Here is a 26,326-nt window from a genome sequence, read left to right as displayed (position 1 = left end):
GAGTTTGGAGCTGGAAGGTTGGTCCCCACATTTTTCAGGGAAAACGCCATTTTAATATATATATATATATATATATATATATATATATATATATATATATATATATATATATATATAATTTATGTATTTTTATTTATTTTATTTTATTTAATTTTAATTTTTTTTTTTTTTTTTTTTTTAACCGCAAATTTAAAAGTCGCGGATAAACATATGTGCGTTGCTCCAGCATCCTACCTCCCCCAAACAGGTGATAAACAACAGTAACTTTGCCATTGGCAGTGGCAATGGCGGTGCTTGTCACAAGGCAAAACCAGGTAGTTGCATGGGTGCCCATCCAGTGGCTTGACTTGGACGCCATCTTGTGGCTCACTACAGTACAGCGATCGTGTTTCGAAAGCGCATTCCATTTATTAACCTGCAAATCGTGCAAAAACAATTAGGTCTGTCTAGTCTCACTTCACTTATATTAGCAAGCATAAACATGCTGAACTGTGTTGTCCAAAGATTTTAGTTCTATGCAAATTTACTTATTGTATGCAGTTAAAGCTTACTGACTAACCAGACAACTATTTTCGATACTGTATCAAAATCATATTTTTTGTTTAGACTGATGAAAAATAATCCCTGGGGGCCCAATATTTCCTATAATTTAATGATTATGGTATTTTTCTGTTTATTGCCTCCTGCGAAAATCCGAATTAATTATTTTCTACCCTAGCCATCACAAAAACTACATTGATGCGAATCGATGCACGTAAACGGGTGCAGAAAATTAACGAGTTGAGCGTGAAAGTATGCGCGTCGGGAACCTTCGTGTACTCTGCTGTTTCTGGACGAACAGTTTAAATCTGAGTACCGCGAACTCCTCAGCTTTTTAATGTCAAGCATTGTTTGTCATTGTATTAACATCTTCGCAAACAACTTTGGGCGCAACATGTTAGGGCTGTGTAGCCGCAAAGCCGCGTCCGTGTGCGGTGTTGTACAAAGTAACGTGGGTCGGAACCGATTCAGTTGGACTGTGTTGTGTCAACGGCGGACGCTGTGGCTGCAAATGACTGCTGGGGAGCGGACGCAACAGCACACCTTATGCCGTCAAGTCAGGTACTGTACAGGAGTGTGTTGTGGCATATTGCTCTCAAAAGAATATTTACAGTTAGTAGTTACACACAGCAAGAAAGTCAGAAACACTTGGATGCATATTACTGTTTGACGCACCAACAGATGTGTTTGTGTTGACACCAGCATGACATGATAAACTATTGCTAAAATGGGAACTCTGAAACTCCAAATTGGCAATTTCTTAGAGGCTGTTTAAAGTCCTTCACCAAATTTTTTAGATTGGTTAAATAAAGCAATACGAATGTTCATTTTTAGCAACAAATGCAACTTTTGCGCACGTGTACATGTCCATTGCATTAGTAGGCTAAATATAACTGTCCGTTAAATACATTTTGATATGTTTGTCATGGACTACATCAAGGCAGGGTGTCCAAATCCAGTCCTCAATGGCCACTAGCCTGCATGTTTTTAGATGTTTGCCTAGCTCCACACCTGATTTAAATGATGAGCTTAGCAGAAGCCTGAAAATGAACCTGGCCATTTGAATCAGGTGTGTTGGGGGAGGGAAACAACTAAAACATGCAGGAGAGTGGACCTCGTGGAGCGATTTGGACCCCCCCTCGACCACATAATGTAATTGCTCCGAAAGGAGACATTACATTGGAGCGTCACCATCCCATTCGCTGTCTTTTTTTTTTTTTTTTTCATTTCCTCTATCACAACGATACGTTGATAACTATGAATACAATGAGTAGAACGTTAGTACTGTTTCTTCAGAAAACACATTTCTTTCTAATCTAGTGTGCCTCACCTCCCACCCAAAGTTAGCGGCGATAGACTTAGTTAATTTGTGACACCAAGGTGCACAATTAATGTAAATACTTAATTCCCTAATTTTTACACGCCAGTCTGATTTGCATGTGCCATTGTGGATTAACAGAACACATAAGGATGTCATATCAGCCCTATTCGTAATATTTGTGCATTTCCCCCCTACCAAGTACAAGAGGAGTCCATCAAACCACAGTGGACCCTGATGAGCTGAAACGGTTCAGATCACTTGCCAGGAAGTGGTGGGATGAAGATGGCGAGTTCAGGGCCCTTCATGCTATGAATGACCTCAGAGTGCCATTCATAAGGTGTGTATTGCAATGAATATATTTTAAAATGTAATGCTTAGTCCTAAGAAATATATTGGTTTGTCTAAAGTACTAAACACAACCCATCTCTTCTACTAACTGAAGATGACAAGGTTAAGATTCCTCCACTCATGGGCACATTTGAAGCCAATAGCGTTTGAGTGACCCTGGCGCTGCATATGTGTACGTTTTGGTATGATCTGCAGCTGGAGCCGAGCATGATAATCACTACTTTGAGCCATCGAGCGCGGAGGCCATTGCTGCTCTCATCCACCCCCACTGTGATCTCTGGTGCCGTTGATGTGTCGCTATGGTGACAGTATGACATATCCAGTGGCCGTGTTTGGAGTGTGGCTGATTTGCCTGATGCATCTCTGGCCCGGGGACATGTCTGAATGAGGCGTCGCATCATTTGTACTATTTCTGCAGGGTTGTCACCTTCTGACATTCTTGCTGTGATACTGTTAATGCTGCTGTGGTGTTTTCTTCTGTAATCATGCACATTTGGAACCACCTCTTCTTTAGCAAACAATTTTCATCACTCCCACCATTTTTCAGTTTTTAATAACAGGTTAAAACAATTTAACAATTTAAACAAAAACACATAGATTCATATTTTGTTGTGGCAGTTCGGGAATCCACTGATGTTGGTCACTGGTCAGCCCTGTTTGTAGGGTTTCCACATTTCAAAACAGAAGAATCAATTCAAAAATACAGACCAAATTCTTAATTGGGAACAAACATAAAATAGGGGGAAAAAATACTAATACAATAAAATAAAATGAAATCACAATAAATAATCAGAATCAGATTTATTGGTCAAGATGTTTATCTCTACAGTCACAACTTGTCCGATAAACACGAAAAATAACAATGACCAAGAGATGGAACCAGAACAGGAAGTCTGGCGGCTCGCTAATTAGCTCCCCGAGTTTCTTAGATGAAAAACGGAGGATATGAGGAAGGAGGGAGGGAAATATACATTATGGACCTGGGAGTATGTCTTTTACAAGGAGTTACTTTTTAATTAAAGTGTAGTAGAGACTGATTTTTAAAGTGGAAGTCAACCAAAAAACATTTTATGACAATAATGTGTTTTATGTGAGCGCAGTATTATAAACATGACATTCTGATTGATATTACATTGGTGGAATACATTTTTATCCATCTCAGGGGTCGGCCATTTTGCCACTTGCTGTCGACTGAAGATCACAGTTGCTCAGTGCTTAGGCAATGACCAATCACAGCTCACCTGTTTTCTGAAGCAGAGTTGAGCAATGGTTATGTCATCATGGCAAAATGGCCACCCCCTGAGATGGATAAAAACAGCTGGATTTTGCTGCTTGACTCATATTCCACTATCACAATATCAAGCAAAATACCATATTAAGACTAGTTGGGCTGTATAGAACATATTTTAAAAAAAAAAATGGGGTTGACAATCTATTATTATGTCTATTTCAGATTGCGATATGCTTCTGTATTTATGTGCAACATTCACAATTTAATTACTGGTAGTTTTTGCTTATTTTCCTGGTCAGAGATAATCTGCTGAATGTCCACAAAGCACGTCATCCTGGCAAACCACTTGGCGGACTAACAATACTGGATGTTGGCTGTGGAGGCGGCCTGCTCACTGAGGTAATTGTGTTTTATGTACGTGAATGTGTGCAGAGCTGGTCTTAAAAGGACAAGCAGACAAAAGTGTCCCCCTTCAACACAATCCTCTGCAATTGTTTAAATGACTTTCTTATATGTCAGATTGCTTTGTCGTGTAAAACAAAGGTCTGTCACAATGTGCTTCCTGTGCCCATCGCCACATGTGGCAGTAAACATTGAAACGTCTGTCTAATTTGCAGTTTCTGTTGACTTGACTGGTTTCAGTTTGGTGGAGTGGACAGTCGGTCGTTTACAATTGTTTATGCATTTGTGTTGCTCACGGACGGAGCGCCTGTCTCAGCTTTCATTCACGCTGAGGATTCACTAGCTGCACTGTGTGATCTGGAAAGACAAAATCAGGTCCTGTATTTACGCGGCTCACGCAGGCTGTCATTTAGATGCCGACACGAGAGCAAGCCGCTAAGTCTGTCTGTGGGGAAATGCAAGTGGGAAAGTGTCTCTGGAGGTTTTTGTCACTGGAAGCCTTCCCATCAGAGAGAATCAGCTGCAGGAGAGAGACATTGGCTTTGGGCGAGCAAGTTGACACCGGGCTGCATTTTTAGCTTTAGTCCATAAGGGGGCACTAAAACTGCAATTGCAAGGGTTCAGTGGAGGTCAAGACAAACAACCTATGATTTGTGATGATATGCCTCACTTGGCCCTCATTGCAGGTGACATTGCTTGGCCTGAAGGGAATTTGGTGCACTCAGTAGTTGACCTGTGACTGTTGTGATGGTACATCGTGTGATTTCTTTATCCCTATGTGTTAAGTTTAAAGTGTATATATTATTATGTGTATTTGCTAAAATGCTTTACATTCATGTGAACGTTAAGTGAACTGCTTTTTTTTTTTTTAGAACTGTACCAGACAGTGTGGCTGTGTTTAAAATGAGTCAAACCATCTGGGGCAGAAGCAGAAACGAGAACTTTCATTGCTAATGGGTAATCACATGCTTATTTGCAACACACTTACATCCAAGCAGACAGATAGATATGTTATCTTTAGATAATGCAGCGTTGCACTATTGTGCTTTCTCCACCCTTTAGTAGGGCAACGCTATTTTTTGTAACCAGACAGGAAATAATCCCCAATAAAAAGAGTGTGCAAGAAAATTGCCAGAGCATCTTTGACAGCTTGTACCTGGCAACTCTGCTCTCCTCTCTGCAAGTAAAAATGAATGCCTTGTCTTCTCATCCTTGTGTTGTCATTCTTATATGTTTTGGTGTGTAAACCTAACACTATGCTATTTGTAAGTGCAGATTCTGATATAAATGAGCCAGAATCCATAGATATAGCAATTTAAAGGTCTGTAACTACCTTAAAACAAAAGATGTGGGCTTCCAATATGGTCCAAAATTTAATGTGCAATTCCTGGATCCCAAAAGTGGGCGTGGCACACAAACTTTGAAGGACCATAACTCAAAAAATGTTTGAACTAGGCGGCTCAAGCTTCGGGGTTGTTCTTTTGACATCATAAGGTGTTAACTGAATAAAACTCAGGCAATTTGAAGACATATCACTGCGGAAGTTCTGGGAATTCTGATTGAAAAACATGTGTGACAAGAGGTAAAACTGGATTTAACACTTGTCTGGGACAATGCATTTACTAAAGCCTTGAGTGGATTAAGAGTGCAACATTTCCTGTTTTGTTTTTTCACTCCTGCGTCCAATGATGATAATGATTTCTGTCCTCCCCCAGCCTCTTGGTCGCCTGGGAGCCACCGTTGTTGGTATCGACCCAGTGGAAGACAGCATCGGCATGGCACAGCTGCATTTGTCGTCTGACCCCGATCTCGGCGAGCGGGTCAGCTATCGGGCTTGCACCCTGGAGGAGCTGTCGACAGATGCGCCGGGAGGAGAGGCGCACCGGGGAGACGTCCTGTTCGACGCCGTCGTGGCGTCCGAGGTCGTGGAACATCTGGCCGACCTGGAAACGTTCGCCTTCTGCTGCAACCGGGTGCTGAAGGTGTGTGCTCGCTTCCAGCTGCTCCCTCAAGTCGCTCACTGCGCCGTGTCCCTGTGCGCATGTTCGTCTCAGGCACATATGGTGACATTGGCGGGGTTCCCGCTGTTGTGGCTCAATGGGAATACATGAGTGGGTTTTACAGATTTCAATTGGCACTGAAGAGGTAATCTGCCTGTTTGACCTTTTCTGTTTGTCTTTCACAGTTCCTACTTTTATGTATTCATTTATTTAGTGTTGAAGGAGTTGGATAATTTGGCTGAATTTTCTTCACTGAAAAACTGCTAAATCCAGGAAAATCATGAAGCAAATTTATTAATTACCGCTAGATGTCGCCCTGGAGAGGCTCATGGAGCGCTTAACAATTCAATGTCCTTGTAAACCAACTTTAAAGAAGTTAACCCAAATGTTTTATTTTTCACAATAATATATTGTATGTGCCCCCACTAGTCTAAACAACTTTCTGATTAAATTATGTTTGTGGAATATGAGTAAAGAACAAAATGTGCCTGTTTTATGCATCTCCGGGGCGGCCATTTTGCCACTTGTTGTCGACTGAAAATGACATCACAGTTGCTCAGGGGACAACCAATCATGTCTTAGCTTCAGAAAACAGGTGAGCCATGATTGGTTGTCACCTGAGCAACTATAATGTAATTTTCAATCGACAGCAAGTGGCAAAATGGCTGCCACCGTGAGATGGCTAAAAACGAGTTGAGTTTGCTGCTGAACTCATATAAACACAATATTAATCAAAATGCCATGTTTACAATATGTTCTATAACTATTGTAAAGACTTTTTTTTTTCTTTTTTTTTAACTTCGGAGCATCCGGTTCTACTCAACTGTATACAATATTTTAAACTTGGAAACAACTTTACTGATGCAAAACCACCAGTAGATGACACCTTTGCCCCATATATGAGATCAATACAGTTTGAGAGTCCACAGGAGAAATAGCTGCATTTTGTGCACCTTACCTTTTTCTGCTATTGATTATAAAAGAAAGAATGGAAAAAGGCAAAAAGGGAAGTTGATTCCGTCGTTTGGTAGACATAATCATTGAACACAATATCGTCTGGATATTGTACTTTTCAAAATGTTTTAAAATGGCTGGAATGTAAATGAGTTTGAACAACCAGCTTTTTCTTCTCACTAGTTCTTATTTTTATTAGAAACTTTGGATTGTCTTTACGTCTGCATTTGCTTTTTCAAGTATTTTATGTACATTAAATATTGATCCTGAAACTGTCCATGTTGTCCCTGTGCAGCCAGGTGGCTCGCTCTTCATCACCACCATTAATAAAACCAACCTGTCATTCGTGCTGGCCATCGTGGCAGCTGAGCAGCTGCTCCGCATCGTTCCCAGTGGGACGCACGACTGGGAAAAGTTCATCAGCCCTGTCGAACTGGAGCGCCGTCTGGAGTCCAGTAAGTTGTTATACGCATCGTCACAAATGCATGTCCGTTGATCCTCCATATGCATCACAGTTGTTGTGGAGAAAGTGTGTATTTACAGCATGTTGCTGTCTTCTATTTTGAACCACGTCCTCCATCAGATGGTTTTTCAGTGCAGTCGGTCCAAGGTATGATGTACAATCCAGCATCAGGAGCCTGGAGCTGGATCAACAGCACTGCCATCAATTATGCCCTGCACGCCGTCAAACTGGCTGAGAAGCCCCACACGGACCCCCAAACTTACAACCCTTGACAACTCTGAAGCCGCACACAGCTGAGCCAATCAACGTTTTGGTCAAGAAATTTCAGCCAGTTGCTGATTTGCACATCTTGGCGGCAGACGATTACTTAAATAGGTTTGTCAGAAGCAGAGCCGCAGCTCCACAATTGCATCTGTTTGAATGCTTGCAACTCATATTTGAGTAATTCTGACTTGATTCACTGAATATCCTGAACATGATTCAAACGTGTTGTGTCTGTGCGACTTTGGCGCCACAAGGCTGAGTATTTTTAGCGTGGAAGCAGGAAGAGGGGGCAGTCACATGCTCGTGAGGCTGGAAAGCGTTTCACGTGCCGCTATTATGTAAGAGGAATAAAGGCAATGGCAGAGAATAAGTCACGTTTTGTCTCATGTCGAAATAGTTGTGCTGTGAGAGCGAGTATGTTTTCATCCATTTCATTTTCTTCCCCTTTTCTGGGTCAGGTCACAATAACACTTATATATATTCTATGGGAATCTGACCTCAGACAGTGAGGAAATAATTAGTTCATCTCCTGCTGAATTTGCTTACTGACAAGGAAATTATTGCCAATCTCCAATTGGGTGTTTATTGATTATGGTAGTCAATGTCAGTCAAAAATGAAGGGGGAAAAATCTAATAAAAGTCATGGATGGGTCTTTCAACATGCCAATGATGCAAAACCTACTTCGAGGGCAACAGAGAAATGGCAATAATAATAATCATAAATTGTGTTTTGTTTGGGATTAAATGACTCATTTTTACACATACTTATTTTACACAAACATGTTACATCTTTTATATTGTGTTTTATGTATCTTTCCGCTGATATTTTGTCTATTACAATCAATTAACAAATCCAGCAAGAGATTAAATAATACTGTGTTCAACATGTATGTATAAAGTTGAGCTAAAGGGGTTAATCCTTGAAACAGTTGTATAACAAGCTTAGTGCAGCATTCTCAAAACTTTATTTTATTTTTTTGCAGTTTTCACTCTACATGGTAGCTGACAGTCAGGATGGTTGTTTTTTTTTGTTGTTTTTTGTTTTGTTTTTTGTTTTTTTTGTCAGAACAAAAGAGTGTTTCTATCAAACAACAAAAAATATATATTACCCATTGAAATGTAACTCTACCAGTCGCCGGCCTACATTTTTTTTATGCTTCAGTAATAAATAACGTTAATTTTGTTTTAGTTGAAAATATAATGAGATTAATAATCCTAAAATTGCAAACACTAACAATTGTCAGTTTACTACAGAGCTCTTAGTATGTTTAGAAAGTGGCTTTTACGGCCTTCATTTCCCCCCCCCCATGTCAAACAAAAGTTTGTACGTACACGTAATGTCACCATCGTTTTATGAGGCTGCCAATCCCCTCCCACATTCGTGTCCCGCTGCTCTCGTGCACGCGCACTAAAGACGCGGGTGCGCGCCAGTAAATTGCTGACTTGCGGTACTGATGGCACAGGAACGCGCAGATCACCCCGCAGCTCTCCTAAAAGGTGATCTTGTTTATTGACCTGGACTCTTCGCCACCTGTTAACCGCCCCCTGTTCTGTTGGGAGGATCTTGACGAAATCTTCTTTGAGGAAGTTGTTCGCAGCCATCTGTAGGCATGCCCGGCCAACATTGTCCGACTGCACGCGACGGTCGGCGGCTTCAACATGAATTACCTCCTGTACTTCCGAGCTTGCTCGAGAGTGAGTACACTTTTTCTTTTTTTCTTTTCTTTTTTTCCTCATGGTACGAGCGTTTATGCTATGTTGACCGGGCCAGCAGAAGTTGAAATGGTGATTTGCGTGATTACATAAGTGATACAGGCGCCCTTTAAGCGATTCTCAAGTCAAATTCCTAGTCAGATTCCTATGACTAATAACAAAAAGTTTTCCCAATATTTAAGACAATTATAAGCACGTACACATTTAAAGCACCACAACCTAAAAACCACAACGGTTTCAGTCCTTGTGGAAGCTTTCTCTTGTCTTTAAGTTTAGTTAATACAATTTTACTTAAATTACCACCTGTGGGACAACCTACCACTTTGTACCGCCATTAAAACTCTTTGACTGCCAGGCGTTATAAAAACAAAACAAAAAAATCCACAGTGCCCGCCGCTTTTGAGCATTTTAACTCATCTTTCAGGACAAAAAGAATATTGTTTGCCTTTACTACATATACAATGTGGCTACGAAATGAAAGATCGCATTCCATTCATTGGAATTTTTCTAATCATCATGAAACGTCTTTGGCAGTCAAAGAGTTAACATCTCATAAAACACCATTCGGCCTAATTATCCGTGAGTTGATATGGTTGGGCCACTAACTGATCACACTGGGAAGAAGGAGCTGGTTAGGGTGCGGTGGCTCCTCCACGCCACCAGACAATGGACCGACTGTGTTAAGTTGGCACTAGTTGCTACACAGGGACCGGATCTCAAACACAGTGTTGCCAAAATAAAAGTATAGGTAGTATGCTACAGTGAAATTTATACGTCTATCCTTCAATCTCTTTTTCTGCACAACACTTCAGTTATCCCCTTTAGTTGTGAGAGCTGGGGTCCACATCGGCATGACAAACATTCATAACATTCACGCAATTATTGAGTAGGGACTTGTGGCATTCTACTGCAGTGGTGAGAAGTAATGTATAAGTACTATGTTATTATACTTGGGTAGATTTGAGTACAGGTATGTAATTTGTCGTTGACTTTTCCCTTCCTAATTTTAAAAACGCACAACTTAGCTCTCTACAACTTTAATTCAGGGATGGGAAACTACACTGCAGTGTACACTGCACTGCACTCATGAGTGTCCCCTTGAACAATTTGGGTGGAATTATAAACATGTTTCCTCTACTACAGTGAACCCTTGTACATCGCAGTTTGGTACGCACCTGCAGATTAATTTATTCATGAATACTTTTTCCAAAATTTTTTATTTTTTATTTTAAATATATATATATATATATATATATATATATATATATATATATATATGAGGTCTCTGGTTCGAGTCCAGGCTCGGACCTTCCTGGGTGGAGTTTGCATGTTCTCCTCATGCCCGCGTGGGTCTTCTCCGGGTGCTCCGGTCTCCTCCCACATTCCAAAGACATGCATGGCAGGTTAATTGGGCACTCCGAATTGTCCCTAGGTGTGCTTGTGAGTGTGGATGGTTGTTTGTCTCTGTGTGCCCTGCGATTGGCTGGCAACCAGTTCAGGGTGTCCCCCGCCTACTGCCCAAAGCCAGCTGAGATAGGCGCCAGCAGCCCCCGCGACCCTTGTGAGGAATAAGCGGTCAAGGGCGGCACGGTAGTCGAGTGGTTAGCACGTCCACTTCCCAGTTCTGAGGTCTCCGGTTCGAGTCCAGGCTCGGACCTTCCTGGGTGGAGTTTGCATGTTCTCCCCGTGCCCGCGTGGGTCTTCTCCGGGTACTCCGGTCTCCTCCCACATTCCAAAGACATGCATGGCAGGTTAATTGGGCGCTCCGAATTGTCCCTAGGTGTGCGTGTGAGTGTGGATGGTTGTTCGTCTCTGTGTGCCCTGCGATTGGCTGGCAACCAGTCCAGGGTGTCCCCCGCCTACTGCCCAGAGCCAGCTGAGATAGGCGCCAGCAGCCCCCGCAACCCTTGTGAGGAATAAGTGGTCAAGAAAATGGATGGATGGATATAAATATATATAGAACGCAAACCCCAAAATGTGGAAAATTTAGATGATACTGGATGTTAAGCAGGTTTTGTTTTTTGTTTTTTTTGTTTTTTTAAATCCAATAGATGTCGAGCAGTTTTGCGCTATCCTTCAATGCTCATTTTATGCACAAGGGCCCTTTGCACTGGGGGGAAAAAATACATCAAAGTATGTCATTTTATTGATTCTTCAAACCCTTTGTTTGGTTTGGACATTTATATTTGCATTGAGCATGAAATATATTAAGATATTGTGATGTACATTGGTTCAATAAAACAAATAGACATGCATGCATTTTGTCCATATTTAAAAAGGCATTTTTGTCATACTTCTGCTTAGTGTGTGCTTAGTCCTATGTGCTGATGAAAAATTGTGGCCCTCTCCATCTTTTAAGTTACCCATCCCTGCCTTAGTTTGTCTAAATAGGCTCATCAGAGGGTTATGATTAAAATCCTGGCATGTAAAAATGTAAAACGGCAACTGGTTTCTTTCCTGGCTACTGTTGAGGTGCCTTTGAGCAAGGCATGAGTTTATAATGACCACAATATTTTTACCATATCATGACTAAAGTTTCATCTAAAATAAACAAAACTGGAACTCGGTGTCTCTCTCAAACCTGTCCATTTGAGCCCTGTAGTCCATATACCAATCTGTGAGCTCATCAGGTGTTGTGCAGAAAATAAATCCACTTTAACTGAATTAATTTGGAAATTATTTATCACAAAATAATGTATTCTGTTCGTGGGAAGCAAGTAAAAGATAAGGTAAGAGGTCGTTGGAACGATAGGATTTATTTTGAAAAACAAGAACCGGAAGTTAAGATGCTGAACATCACCGTATCTCGACACTAGCAGGCGCTTCAAAGGAAAGTGAACTCTGGGGGGGTGCTGAGTATCACCATCCTGGGGAGGGGAAAATCGAAGTGTTTACTCCGTATAGTTTTGCGGAACTATATGAGCACCCCCACGCCATCATGCCGTAGACCGGAGCGCTAGCAGGGAGCACGGCGCCGAGGAAGAGGGCTGGTTGTGACCGACGGAGGGAGGGAGGATGTACTGGGCTGCTGGCTTCGCCTCTTCCCGGCCGTGCGTGGTGGATCTCGGGCGGAATCACAGCCTCCCCCTCGGGCTGTGTGTGTCCGAGCAGCCGCAGTCCTTGTATGGATATATCATCGCCTTCCCTTTGCAGGACTACGGTGGCATCATGACGGCTCTGGCCTCGGACTCCTGGTGGAAGAAGACCCTCTACATTACCGGGGGGGCCCTCCTGGCCGCGGCAGCCTACTTGCTGCACGAGCTGCTTGCCATCAGGTAGGCACGGCTTCGACACAATGCGACCAACACGGGCTGTTTGTTGTTTTCCCGTCACACAAGCTTTGCTTTCTGTCTTGTTCTGGGACTTCATTGTCTGCTTCCGCTTTCCAAGGGCACGACTCAACTAGTGAGCGGGGGAAATGTATATTTAAATCATATCTAAGTCACGCGTCGGCTCATGTGCCAGCTCTCGTGCCCGCCCCGTTGGCACCTGAGCGTGACTAAAACGAGGCACTCTCAGACCCGACCTCTAATGAAACTCTGCTGCTGCTCACACAGTGCTACAGTCATTTATATCCCTCTAGACGTGTAATGAGATGTGAGCAGTCCTTAGCATACCAGATTAATGGACTACGGTTAGTGTGACGAGTGCAAGGCTGGCAATGGCAGGATTATTTTTTTGGGCCAGGCTGGTACAGAGGAGTAAATGCATCCTGTGTAAACAGTGTCTCCGGGCCCAGTTCCACCACAATATTCGAAGTAACCTTGCTTTCCGTACACAAGCACTGCCGCAGAATCACGTGCAGCCCACTGAGGCTGAAGCCAGCCTACCAGCATCATCTGTCTGGGACATGTGATGTTATGTTGGTGGAATGCAGTTGTTGTTCATGCTGTTTTTGTTATTGTTTGGATGTAATGTGGCCTATGGGCGGGCATGGATGATGAGACATCAGAGAGACTGGTGAGCATAAACTCTATAACGTTTGTTTGTGTGAGTGGTTGAGGAACAGTTTCAGCACCACAGGGCATTGGACAGAGACACAAAAGCAGCCTACTCATACCGAGAAGTGAGTTTGTGAATTTCTTTAACAGGGCAACTTGCACAGATTATTTGAGAGAAAAAAACTATTATCTAATATAAATCTACTAAAAATGTTATTTCACATTTGTTTCATGTAACAATTATTCTTGGTTTTGAGATGTTAAAAGGGCCAAAATGGGACTCATTTTCAGCGCTGGAGTTTCAGGGCTCAGACCTGACGTGCACCTCTGGTTATACTTGTAATATAACCTTTTGAGCAATTGATATTTGAACACAAATGGTCAAGTAAGTAATACAGACAATGTAACAATACTCACAGGCAAATGTTCTTTATTCTTTGTTTGGGACTAATAATGCATCTTGTTTTAACGTATCCGTATGCCCTCTTTTTTTTTCTTTAGGGTGGTTCCGATATTTGGCAGAACAAAATTTCGATAACCGATTAATCAGCCGGTTAATTTATCAAGTGTAAAATGAATAAAATAGCTTCTTCTTTGTCATTAATGCTTACGATATTGATTTGAATTATAGGTCGAACCTTTGTTACAACTTAACATTTAGCTGACTTAAAAGCGAAGTTAAAAAAATTAACAAAATTAGCTTGTGGTTCTTTTTTTTGTTTTTTGTGCTGATTTTTAAAATGCTTATTTGAATCATTATCTTTGTCTTATGTTGTTGCTCAGCTTGTGAGCGTCACTTGACCAAACCCAGAAAACAGCTGAACTGTGATTGGTCATTACCAGAGCCCTGAGGTGCTGTGATGTAATTTTCAGTTGTCAGCAGTTGTCAAGATGGCTGGGTGGATTTTCATGGTTTGTTTGTTTATACTCCACAAATGCAACATTCATCCAAATGTTGTGTTTGGAGTTGGACTAGTAGTAGTGGGAGTACTTAGAATATATTATTGTAAATAATTTTTCTGACAGAACTTCCCAGTGTGACGCACAAACCTTTTATTATATTCTATTTAAGTTTGTTATTCCTATATGTTTTTATAAAGTTTAATGTTATTGAGTGCAGTTTCCCTTATAAAACACATTACAGACATTTGGGTTTATTTTTTTGTGTGGAAATACTGCAATATACTGATATTAATGGCATTTTTATACAATATTAGTGACTCCACAAGCATGATGATGCCATTAATATGATTTTGTGAAAAGTGATGGTTCTGGAGATTTCACTTGGCGTCAGTGAAATGTGTGAACTGTATTTAACTATTTTAAGCACGTTGTGAGTCTTCTCTTTGAAAATCTACTTTACTTTGCTAGGTAACTTTTGACTGACAATGTGATACTGATTGTGTTCTGTCCTAGGAATATGTTGCATCTCACTTTCTAATATTGTGGGTTCTTTATTTCGCTACAAGAGAAAAGAGACACCCTCTCATTATGATATAGTGTATGTTTATACAATTGCGGTTACCAGAAATATGAACATGAAATCAATTGTGTTGTAATTTAGTGAGTCCTGACTTAAGTGCAGTCAGAGTGGCTTCAATTCCCACACACAAAAGTGAGTACATGATTTGCCCAGTGTATGACCACATCACAAGAGAGGGACGGGAAATGTGAAGCCATTCTTGAAAACAATGTGATGACTCAGTCCGTCAGATATTGATCGTCTTACGGATTAAACTGATTTGGTTTGATTTTACTCAGTGACTGACCATATTATGTAGTGACAAAGAGAACTACACTAGCTCCATTTAACAACAAAATTGCCCCTGTGTGTGCAGGAAGGAGCAGGAGTTGGACTCTAAAGATGCCATCATCCTCCATCAGTTCTCCAGACCAAAGAATGGTGTTCCCAGCCTCTCACCTTTCTGCCTCAAAATCGAGACTTATTTGAGAATGGTGGACCTGCCCTATCAGGTAAACACTTATATTTGCCACATGTGGCTCTTTCGTCCCTCTCCTGTGGCTCCCTGTGGATCTCTAAAAAAATTAATAGAAATTACGTTATTTTTTATTTTATTTTTTTAAAGACAAAATATTCTTTAAAGATGAGGTCCGGAGTTTTGACTGTTTCCGTTTGTAAACAAACCGTTTCTGTTTGTAAACAAACAATTCAAAATGGACCCCTTCCATGGCTCAACCCACACAAGCTCAACGTTCACACCCTCTGACCGCACTCAGCGATCGCTGACAGGATTAATAGCTCAAAACAATATTAGCCTTTTAGCTTAGCTTCAGCTTCAATGCCAGGTGTAAATAAATATAAGGACATAAGAAAAGTTCGACCCTCGTTCTATATTGCCGAGTTACCCTTGTCAAAGTGACTTAGCTTAGCATGTCGCTAAATCAGCAAGCTAATGAACAGCTAACAAACAGCCAACAAAATCACCACCATACATTAACAGAAGCCCAGAGGTGTAGATTGAGAAGGAGTTCATGGGTGTACATCCTGTATTTATAAAGTGAATTTTCCTGAGTGAAAACAGAAGACCCTGCCTTTAAATGAATTAGATTTAAAAAAAAAAGAATAATTAAATTAAATACTGCGATTGGCTGGCAACCAGTCCAGGGTGTCCCCTGCCTACTGCCCAGAGCCAGCTGAGATAGGCGCCAGCACCCCCCGCGACCCTTGTGAGGAATAAGCGGTCAAGAAAATGGATGGATGGAATAATTAAATATTTAAAAAAAAAATGTCAGAATCCTAATTTGAAGAGTCGAAAGGTAGATGACTATTTTTTTTTAAATTACCTAAAAATGTCCAAAAAGTGACCATAAAATGCTCAAAAAGGAAGAGGAAAAGCAGAAAATCAACATAAAATGTCCATGAAATTGCTGAAAATGTCAGAGATTTGAATAAAAAGGCTATAATGTATCAAAACATTTCAAAAGTATCTATAAATTGTCAAAAAAGAAAAAAAAAAAAGTCCTGAAAATTACCATAAAATGTCCACAAAAGTGCCATAAAATGTCAGAAATTTATAGCAAAAACAGGCAGGAAAAAAAATTGCCATGGCCATAAAAAACGAAGAAGAGAGGCGGATAATTACCATTACCATATGTCCATAAAATTGAAAAAAAATTAAAAATGTAATAATCAGAAATTTGACAGTCAGAAAATTTAAAAAGGAAAAAAAAAACAGAAAAGTAGAAGCAAATGAATCTCTTTACATATTGGATGCTGCATATTTATTTCTCTGCTATGGTGCAGCTGTAATTATCTAACACTAACACACAATGTTCAAATGTTTTGTGGCTCCATACAGATTTTTTGCTATTTATTTGGCCTTTTAATGGCTTATTTTGACAGGAAAGGTCGCTGACCGCTGCTCTCTGCCGAAGTCAGTTGGGTTGGACGGCCTCTTACACGATTCTGTGTTTCTCCCTAGAACTATTTTGATGGGAAGCTGTCGCCACAGGGGAAGATGCCTTGGCTGGAGTACAACTATGAGCAGGTCTCAGGGTCAGAGTTCATCGTGGACTTCCTGGAAGAGAAACTGGGAGTCAACCTCAACCACAACCTCACGCCGGAAGAGAGAGCCGTGTCACGAGCTGTCACCAAAATGGTGGAAGAGCATCTATATTGGTAAGGTTCTCCGTGTCGTTTTGCAGCTGTGGAGATGACTTTTATCTGGTGATGTCATCGGAACATTAGGTACAAGAGAAGAAAAGATTATTTGAAGATATAGTGGTAGTGAAACATATCAGGATGTACAGTAGCATTCCAGTGGTGAGTCACTCTAGCCTGTCTGGGTGAGAAAGACACCACTCATCAGAACTCACTTTCCGCCTTCAGCCCTTGAGTGTTTTTCCATTACTTACAGACTCCATTGACACAAACACACGCAGTACTTTACTTTGTATTTTGCCCGTAACATGCTTACGTCACCTCCTGTATGTTGTGTACAGACGGTAATGTTCAAAGCGTAACTTTCCATCCATGGAGGTCAGTGATGTAACCCACATTGCCGTAGGCCTTCCCCTCATCTTATGTTTCCTTGCTTCCTCTGTCCACGCTGTGCCACGTTTAGACTTGGATGCTCACCTCCTGGATGAATTATTGATGTCAGGGAAGGGCAGTGTGGTGACATGCTGCTGTTTATGTAGTGAGATTCTGGCTTGGAAGTACAGCTGAAAGATTTTTGACAAATAATCTAGAAGTCAAGTAAAAGTCAATAAATCATCCATCCATTTTTTTGACCACTTGCTCCTCACAAGGGTCGTGGGGGTGCTGGAGCCTATCCCAGCCAGCTTCGGGCAGTAGGCGGGGGAGCACACTGAACTGGTTGCCAGCCAATCGCAGTCAGTAAATCAGATTACAACAATAATTCAAACATATCTGTGGTTTGATCACTTCAATTTCTAATGTTTCATGAAACACACTGCTGCACTTTTTAGCACTGAACTTCTATAACATGTACAGGATGTCTCAGAAAATTAGAATATTGTGATAGAATTCTTTATTTTCTGTAAGGGATTTAAAAAAACAAAAATGTCATACGTCAAATATTGCAAGCCTTTTATTATTTTAATATTGCTGATTATGGCTTACAGCTCAAGAAAACTCAAGTATCCTATCTCAAAATATTTCCACAGACCAAGTTAAAAAAAAAAAAAAGCCAAAATCAGCAATATTAACACAATAAAAGGCTTACAATATTTGAGTTGATTTGTAATGAATCCAGAATGCATGGCATTCTTGCTAATTTAATTGCATTACAGAAAATAAAGGACTTTATCACAATATTCTAATTTTCTGAGACAGTCCTGTATGACTTATAAAATGCTTTACATGTATAAGGTGTTGATATGTCACAGGCCACACCAAATTGCATATAATCTTACTACACTTTTTTTTTAATTTTATTTCCCAGTGCAGTGTTATTTTGTCTTCACTAAAAATAAAAAAATTAAAAAAAAACACAAGTAGCAACAATAAAACTATCAAACTTTGGCAGATGTTGCCTCATTTGACGAATTATAACCTTAACCTTAACCTTAACCTTCACAACTGTTGTGTTGTTGAGGCCAAAATCACCATTTTGCTCAATTTCATCTGTTGACATGTCATACTTCTTGAGATTTTAAATTCAAATTCGCCGCTTTTACAAAACCCAGTTCCATGAATGGAGTTTGAATGATGCAAATGAAAACAGATTGTTGCTTAAAAATCCTTGTCAAACTATATTCAATTGAATGCTCTACAAAAATAAGATATTTAATGACCAGCAGAAATTGTTGAGCTCTTGAACAGAGTGGAGCATTAGTCGTCCGGTCCGGGAGATGTTCGTGGCCCGTTGCATTGAATATTTGCAGTCACACCAGCACTAATAACTTTTGTCACAGATAACATGTGAATGGTGTATAAAGAAGCTCTTTCATTACCAACAAGTGAACGCAATTATCCAGATTCCCTATAATCCCGTTAATGGTGGATTTATTTCCTGGTATTCTTAACTACAGTGTTTAAAATGTACCATACAACAATAGATATAATATTGCATCTTTAGCCCGATATCAACACAAACTTGATTGGATGTGGCCAGATGGATGAAATGCATTAGAAGGGCTGAAACACGACAGTCCTGCCGTAGCATTCATAATTTAGGAAATTATCAGTGCATATGATTGAGGAACACTGATGATGTAATGTTTCACTTGTCTGGCCCCCAGGCAGGCAGCGTAGGTTCAGTTCTCATGTTTGTTTTTAGAGCAGGCTTATACATAGTGTACTTAAGTAATTTTCACAAATCTTTGTGGCAAGATGGAATAGGATGAGTCCATTACTTGTCTGAAACACTCCAATCTATGAAGGTGTAGCGCTTTAATGGATTACATAACGGAGTGGAAAAACAACATCCACTGCCCCTTCATCTAAATCCCTCTTTAATATTTTGCTCATCTGACTTGCACTCATTGGCCTTTTCAAATCAGCAAATGAAGAACAGCATATACGCTTTTATGACTGAAGATAATAAACAGGAAGTAGTGTGCGGGCCCGCTAAATTAGCAAGCCCAACTGGAAAACAGGCTTTTATCTCAGTTTTATCAAGGCTGCTGAAGACCAGGCTCTTCTTTGCAGTCTCATCATGACTATCCTGACTACATGTCTAGCCTCACAGTTGGACTGTAGTAAAAAGGTCAATCTGTACTCTAATCTGTTTATCCAAAGAGTGTGAGAGGAAGTATAACTGTGCAGGTTTATAGGGACTTAATCTTGTTAGTGTCTGCACGCAGGAGCACTGTCAGGGATTTTGGGGCCCTGTGGAAAAAAACTCACTTGGACCCCTCATTGAAAATGGGATTTTCTATTCCTGCTGTCAGTCATGATCTCTGTCAGTGTCTAATTATGAAAAGTGCTGCCCTTTTCTTGGGTTGAGGCTACAAATGGTTATTATTTAGCACTGATGTGCAAAAGGGTCATCGCACATTAAATGATTGTGTCAAACGATGGAATGAGCTCAGAGATAAACACTCTTTGCACTGTGCTGGGTTGTGGTTGTCATAGTGCATGGATGCATCTCCACCAGAGGGCGCCAGTCAGATCAACTACAGCTATGCATTGGCTTTTCATTATTAAATGTTCCAGTGAGAATGACTCTTTTTACTATGAACACTAAGTTGAGAAATGATTTGATTTGTGTCATCACTGTGAACAGGTAAAAAAAAAAGAAAAAAAAAAGCAAACTTTGAATACATTGCACATTTCTTCCAGGACGATCGCCTACTGTCAGTGGGTGGACAACTTGGAGGAAACCCAGAAGCTCCTGGCAATGAGCGGCCCTCTAAGCGACACACTAAAATGGCTTCTGAGCCGGGTGAACGGCAGCATGGTGCGCAGGGAGATGTACGGCCACGGCATCGGGCGCTTCTCCAAGGAGGAAGTCTACGCCTTGATGGAGAAAGACATGAGGACGCTGGCCACACTGCTGGGTAGGAGGGACTATTTCCCTTTGTGGTCAAATGCAATTATGGTTTATTATATTTACATGGTCATCATCATTCATCTTGTATCGATGTAGAACTAGGACATAATGCAGGTTGAGTGTTCTTTTGTATGCCTGCCAGACAGAAGCTGACATTTGATTTGGAGACATATCGAAGCTGTAGTCTACAGAGGTTGCAAAACTACCCACACACTGTACTATTTAAATAATTGTATGCATAACTGTGTAAGGAAATACATGATTAGTTTGTATTTAATTTACATCAATCAAGAATTAAGTTGATAAATTTGAACATTCAATCTCCTATTTTCATGGCCATTGAAAATCAACCAAGGCTAGAGCAAAGACAGTCTAACTGTGTGCATGGGTTGAATTTTCTTTCTTTTGGTATTTTTGTAGATGTGTGCAGTTAGAAAGGGAAAAATATGTAGAATTATATTTTCAGTGAGGACCAAATACAGTTCCAGAGAAAATGAAATTCATTCATTCTTTATTTTAAATTCAGATTCATGTTTATTAGACTTAATTTCCAAGCTAACAAATTGACAGTGAGATTGTACAATTCAGATTCAGTTATGCAATGCAGTTATTATAGGGACATTGAATAGGGTCTAGAGCCATCTAGTGGTGAACTAATAGAATTCAACAATTTTAAAGCACACGCAGGTACGGTGTCTCCGAGAGGCCACATTTAGCAAGGCTACCACTAATTATTACCAGTACTTATTTGGAATGAGCGAGAGCAATCAACCCGGCGACATGAGCTAGCAGGAGCAGCAAGCAACAGTGGTTAGCAAGAACTGGCTGGGGCTGCTAACCAGAGCGGCTAGCAAAAGCTAGCGAAAGCACAGCAGAGGGAGACAAGCCTGAATCACAGGACTCAGCCAAGTAGCCCTGAATGCAGAGTGCAGTTGGAGGCGTGCCTACAATTGAGGTGGACTTAAATGTTTGACTCCGCCCACACGGATTTTTCAAAATGGTTTAAAAAAAAAATTCCCAACAAAATTTGCAGATGTAATGATGATGATCTTATGATGTGAAGTTATTTTTTTCTAAACACATTATGGAGCATTGAAAAAAACACTCAACCCCCAGTCAGCGAGGGAGGAGCTAACTAAACGGTTTGAGGAAGAAGATGAAGTGCAGTACTACATGTCCTCAGCAGATAGCGAATCCCTGAATGGTTGAGGTTAATATTTGGGTTTGGGTCAGTTTTTAATTTTCGTTGTTCAATAAAGTGTGCAAAAAATACTGTAATCCTGAGTTGGTTCGGTTTAATAACGCTTCGAGGTCGAAAATCCGTTTGGGCGGAGTCAAACGTTTATATCCACCCGAAGTTGCGGCACATATTTCAGCCCTAGATGTGTTATAACTTGCAAACTTCCAGCTTTAATTTGAGGGTATTTACATCCAAATCAGGTAACTGGTGTAGGAATTCTAACAGTTTGTGTATATGCCTCCCAATTTTCAATGACCCGGAGCCGGCTAGTTACATACTAGCATCCATATCCTCAGGTTAAGCTTCTGTGTTTAATCAAAACAACTCAGTTGCGATTTTTAGCTAGTTGTAATTCCAATTTGTTCATTTTATGTAGGAGAGATCTTGTGTTGGAGGTATAAAGACTCATTAGCGGTGGTTTAAAATGCTCAAGCTAGCGTCATTCGGTGCATTGAAAATTTTACTCTGATGCCTATACACATTTAGTACAGTGGTGCGTTTTCTCCCCTCCGATTATTTTCTGAATCCAATCAGAAGCTCGTGCTTGAACTGCTGTTGAAATGGAATTGTTTCTTCTGTGCACTACAGGAGATAAGAAATACTTTATGGGCTCCAAGATATCCACATTAGATGCCACAGTCTTTGGACATCTAGCTCAGGCTATGTGGACTCTGCCTGGTACGCGGCCAGAACAGCTCATCAAAGGTTTGTGTCATGTAATAGTTAAAAATGACATGCGTTTGGTTCTTTTGCCTTTTGAAAAGTACTTTAGCTCAGTCTGATTGAACTTGCTGTTCTCATAGGGGAACTAATCAATTTAGCCATGTTCTGCGAGCGGATGCGAAGGAGGTTCTGGCCCGAATGGTTTGTGGAAGTGGAGGACCTTTATTACGACGGAGACAGCGAGAGCAGCGGCGACACGGCATCGCCAGCCGGTCTGCTGGACTTCGGGCTCTTCTCCAGGACTGACACTCTGGACGACAGCGACGCCAGCAGCCATTCCGCCGGACACACGCACACGCCCAACTCGGACCACTCGCTATTTGACTCGGATGTGGGCACCGGCTCGGACAATGAAACCCAGCTCAAGGAAGAAGCCATGCCCGACTTGGAGGTTTGATGGCTGGCAGATGGAGGCAGACTGGAGAGCGGAACAGCTGTCACCGCAGCCTGCTGGGTGCAGAACAACACAATTTCTGTTCTGACTCTGCCTTGAATACCTGACACTTTACAGCTTCCATTTTGGACAGACTGGGTATTGAAATGCACAGGAAGAAAAACTGAATCTCCAATTTTACATTTTACCGTCCGGTTTGTTCTTTCCCAAAATGTCACAACTGTCACGGTGGCATTTTGTCTCTGCCTTATTTGTGTGGTCCTGTGATACAGAAAGTGTGTGAAATTAGTAAACAGCTCGGGTTGGAGAAGGTATAGCGGCCATTTTACCAGTTGTCTTAAACTCATTCAAACAAATGGAGGTCGATTATGCGGATAAAATGAATAGCTGAAGGCATATCATCTGTTTTGATTTAGAGATTACATTTTATCATGATATTTCTTTTGGCTTTTATATTTGGAAAGCCTACATATCCCATGTATATGCATGTCTACATCAAATGTCAATCAGGACTGAACTCCTTTGCTGGCTGGTTGAATGGAAATGAATTGTTCAGCGTCTCTGTGCCTGTTACATTGCTTATGTTTGTTTATTTCTTTATGTATTTATTTGGCTATGTGTTACATTGGGCTTTTTGTTCATAGCGTATGAGCTGGGTGGCTGTAGTTAATAAAAATGGCCACCAGGTGGCAATAGCACCTAGCCATTAATGAAGACTTACAGGCAAAACAGTGCCGCTATAGTTCAGCCTTAGAGCTCGAATCAAACACATGGTTGAAAGTTTGCGATTTAGTTCACCAGTGCTGCTTTATTTTCATTTATAAAAGATCTTATGTGTCAAATACATAATATATTTTTATTAGTCTTTTATTAATTCCTCTTAAAGAAATTATTTTTTGCACTAGTGAAAATGTATTTTCAGTTTATTTTTATGTATATGAATGCTTCGGAAGAATGATTAAGAGTTGAAAAAGACAAACAGGTAATTGTACATTTAATTTATAAAGCACCTTTGAGTGTGTTTGCGCAGTGAAGACACTACTAAAACTTATGTGTGGATGTGAATGTTAACTTAGTTGATGTGTGAATGTCATCAACCAACCAGTTGATGGGAAAAGTCTTCATTAGGTGCAATTCCGATACCAAATAGCTGATGTGAAAATAATGTAATAACTGATGGGGTATTATCCCATTAGGCAAATTCCAAATATTTGTGATGTAAATTAAAGGGGAGGTAAACCCTAAAACGGATCTAAACACAGCATTCTGATTAATATTGTGTTTGTGGAATATGAGGTAAACTGCAAAATCAACCTACTGTATTTGTATCCATCTCAGACATGGACTGTCAATAGGAACGTCACGGCTGAAGCCAGAGGGCAGCCATCTTACATTGCCACTTTTACTGACAACTTCTTATTTTGGGGGGGTGAAAACACTGTTATCAGTACATGTTTTAGGCGAGGATCCCTGTATGAAGTCATGCGAGCCTCGCAAAGCGCGACCTTCACTGTTCAGACATTGTCTGAATATTGAGGCTTTCTCAGCATTTTTTTGTTGATGGGCTTTACTTTCATTTGATTGCTCTGTCATGATGCAGATGAATGTTTGCGTATCACACAGAGATATACCTGTTAAGAGGAAATTAAAAGTGTGTTTCTTAGCAATAACATTTAGATGTAGCGCTTCTCCTAGATTTATTGATAACAACTATATTTCATACAGTAGAATTTTCGCTGTAGAAGTAGAAAATAATGTGAAAACGCCAGAGAGGAATCGATGTATTCAAGTTAGGCAGCCTTAATGAATAGCAACATAAGATGGCCGCCAGTGGTTTCACTTCTCCCAACGGCATGTAAGCAGCATTGACAGTCCTTTCATATCATTTGTTAAGTCCGTGATCTCAGAGGAGTGTAGCCATTTTTCTGTCAACAGAAAATGACATCACATTTTCTGTGGTAACAACCAATCACGGCTCAGCTTCAGAAAACAGGTGTGTCGTGATTCGTCGTTGCCTGAGCAACTATGGTGTCATCTTCAGTCGAGTATGAGATGCATAAAAACGGTTGGATTTTGCTGATTAATTCATAATCCATAAATGCAATATAATCAAAATATCATGTTTAGACTAGTGAGGTCACATATTATTGTGAGGAAATGTTTAAGGTTGCCTTCACCTTTAAATGATCATGTGTACCACTTGGTTTGTCCTTAATTTGTTCGTCCTTAGTTTGTATCTTCACTTTGGGGCACATTTAAAAATATTGTATACTTTAAAAAGAAAATGATTGGATGTAAACCCTACAGTCACTTAAGTACATTGCAAGATTTTATCATTTATATACTTTTGCAAAGTTGTTCATTAATAAATTTCAATGTCAGATTATAATATCGCAATATTATTAATATTAATTTGTCATTCGTTTCTGATTGGCTGTGAGATATGAAATGGTTCCAATTTCTTATTTTAACTCATTGTGCAGTTTGTTTAACACACTGCTTACATATTTAACTTCCATTAGCATCACATTCAGCTGCTAAGGGGAACAAAAATGGTTGCAACAGTGAATTATTTAGCAGTGGTGCATGTTAATGCTACTGACTGCCCCCTCAGGAGTCAGTTGAAAGTTCATCTAGTTCATCAAGTTTTATGCAGTTGTAGAATGAATTTAAAGTTAGCCTTGACCTTGTAGCCTCAGTGAAGTTAGACTGAGGGTAATCTCTGAACTCGTGCATGGTGACAAACCACCCGAGATGATAACCAGTTCAAGAGTGGGACAGACAGAAAAACGGCAAACGTCAACGACTTCCGTCATGTTGTACTGTGCTTCGTCCCTTTGAAACTCTTCCTTCACATGGACTGATTTCATAAAAAGTCAGTGTCTCAAACCGTATCATCTCTCATGGTTTCATGTAAATATTGTACGTGTGACAAAGTGTATCATGATGTATGTAGAGCAGACTGATCGATCACACTGTGGATGTGTAGTCATAAAATGGGTCGACTGGCTTATTTCAATAAAAAGCGTTGACAATTTTAAGTCTTTTTTTTTTTTTTTTTTTTTTTTTTTTTAAGGGGACATATGAAAATGTATTTTTTAATGTCTTCCTTTGCATAGGCCACAAGTAGTAATCTTCATGTCGCGGTAGCACCCTCTGGTGGCTAGTTTGTTTTTTGTGTGTGTTTTTTTTGTTTTTGTTTTTTTAGTTTTCCTTTTTTTATTTTTTTTATTTTCATAAGGCATGTTTTGTCCCTTCTATGTTTGATGATGAAGGGGATGAAGGGGAACGTAAAATGCTTGTGTACCAAGTCAATGTGTGAAGGAACTCAATATGTGCGTACATTAGCAACTAAGTGCCTTAATATTAAGTATTATTAGAGATTGTAGGTTGTTCATATGCATTACTGTTGCATACAAAAGCATAATATTGTGTTGTTGTTGTTTTTTAGTATGAGCTCATGTGACCCTTTTTTTAAATCTCCTTCCTCCCCACAATATCGTGATAATTATTGTATATGAGCTTCATTAATATCGTATCGTGATGTTTGGATATCGTTGCATCCCTAATATTGATGCCTTCTTAAAATAATTGCCTAAGTCATGTTTTTCAAATTTTTCAGGAAAACCAAAAAATTGAACCATTTGCATCATGAGGAGATAATTTGGATTAAAAAAAAAGGAAAAAAAACAAAAAACAAAAAAAAGACTAGCAATTTTAAGAGGGTGATGATATGAGTCAAAAGTTTAGAATTCCAGCTTTTATTACACTTTATTTACATCTAGATGTCTTCAACAACTCAGGACAAAAAA

General features: G+C 40.2%; 2 protein-coding genes across 3 annotated transcripts; both read left to right on the top strand.

Annotated features, from left to right (window-relative positions):
* Window positions 1–168: 168 nt before the first annotated feature.
* Window positions 169–7,893, top strand: coq3 (coenzyme Q3 methyltransferase). Its single transcript, XM_077528028.1, has 6 exons — window positions 169–1,101; window positions 2,061–2,198; window positions 3,740–3,839; window positions 5,558–5,824; window positions 7,092–7,251; window positions 7,380–7,893. The coding sequence occupies exons 1-6, from the start codon at window positions 878–880 to the stop codon at window positions 7,529–7,531; spliced, it is 1,041 nt and encodes a 346-aa protein (XP_077384154.1). The 5' UTR covers window positions 169–877; the 3' UTR covers window positions 7,532–7,893.
* A 1,046-nt stretch (window positions 7,894–8,939) lies between these two features.
* On the top strand, window positions 8,940–25,555 carry faxcb (failed axon connections homolog, metaxin like GST domain containing b). 2 transcript variants are annotated; one of them, XM_077527669.1, is made up of 7 exons: window positions 8,940–9,218; window positions 12,390–12,511; window positions 15,016–15,151; window positions 16,621–16,817; window positions 19,947–20,164; window positions 21,986–22,102; window positions 22,201–25,555. In XM_077527669.1, the coding sequence occupies exons 1-7, from the start codon at window positions 9,183–9,185 to the stop codon at window positions 22,515–22,517; spliced, it is 1,143 nt and encodes a 380-aa protein (XP_077383795.1). In that variant the 5' UTR covers window positions 8,940–9,182; the 3' UTR covers window positions 22,518–25,555. The 2 variants fall into 2 exon arrangements, with proteins under 2 accessions (XP_077383795.1, XP_077383794.1); XM_077527668.1 differs by lacking the exon at window positions 8,940–9,218 and having other exon boundaries at window positions 12,026–12,511.
* The last annotated feature ends 771 nt before the right edge of the window (window positions 25,556–26,326 follow it).

The sequence above is a fragment of the Festucalex cinctus genome, chromosome 7 (assembly GCF_051991245.1).
Source record: "Festucalex cinctus isolate MCC-2025b chromosome 7, RoL_Fcin_1.0, whole genome shotgun sequence".
Taxonomy (NCBI): domain Eukaryota; kingdom Metazoa; phylum Chordata; class Actinopteri; order Syngnathiformes; family Syngnathidae; genus Festucalex; species Festucalex cinctus.
This window is presented reverse-complemented; position numbering and strand designations above follow the sequence as displayed.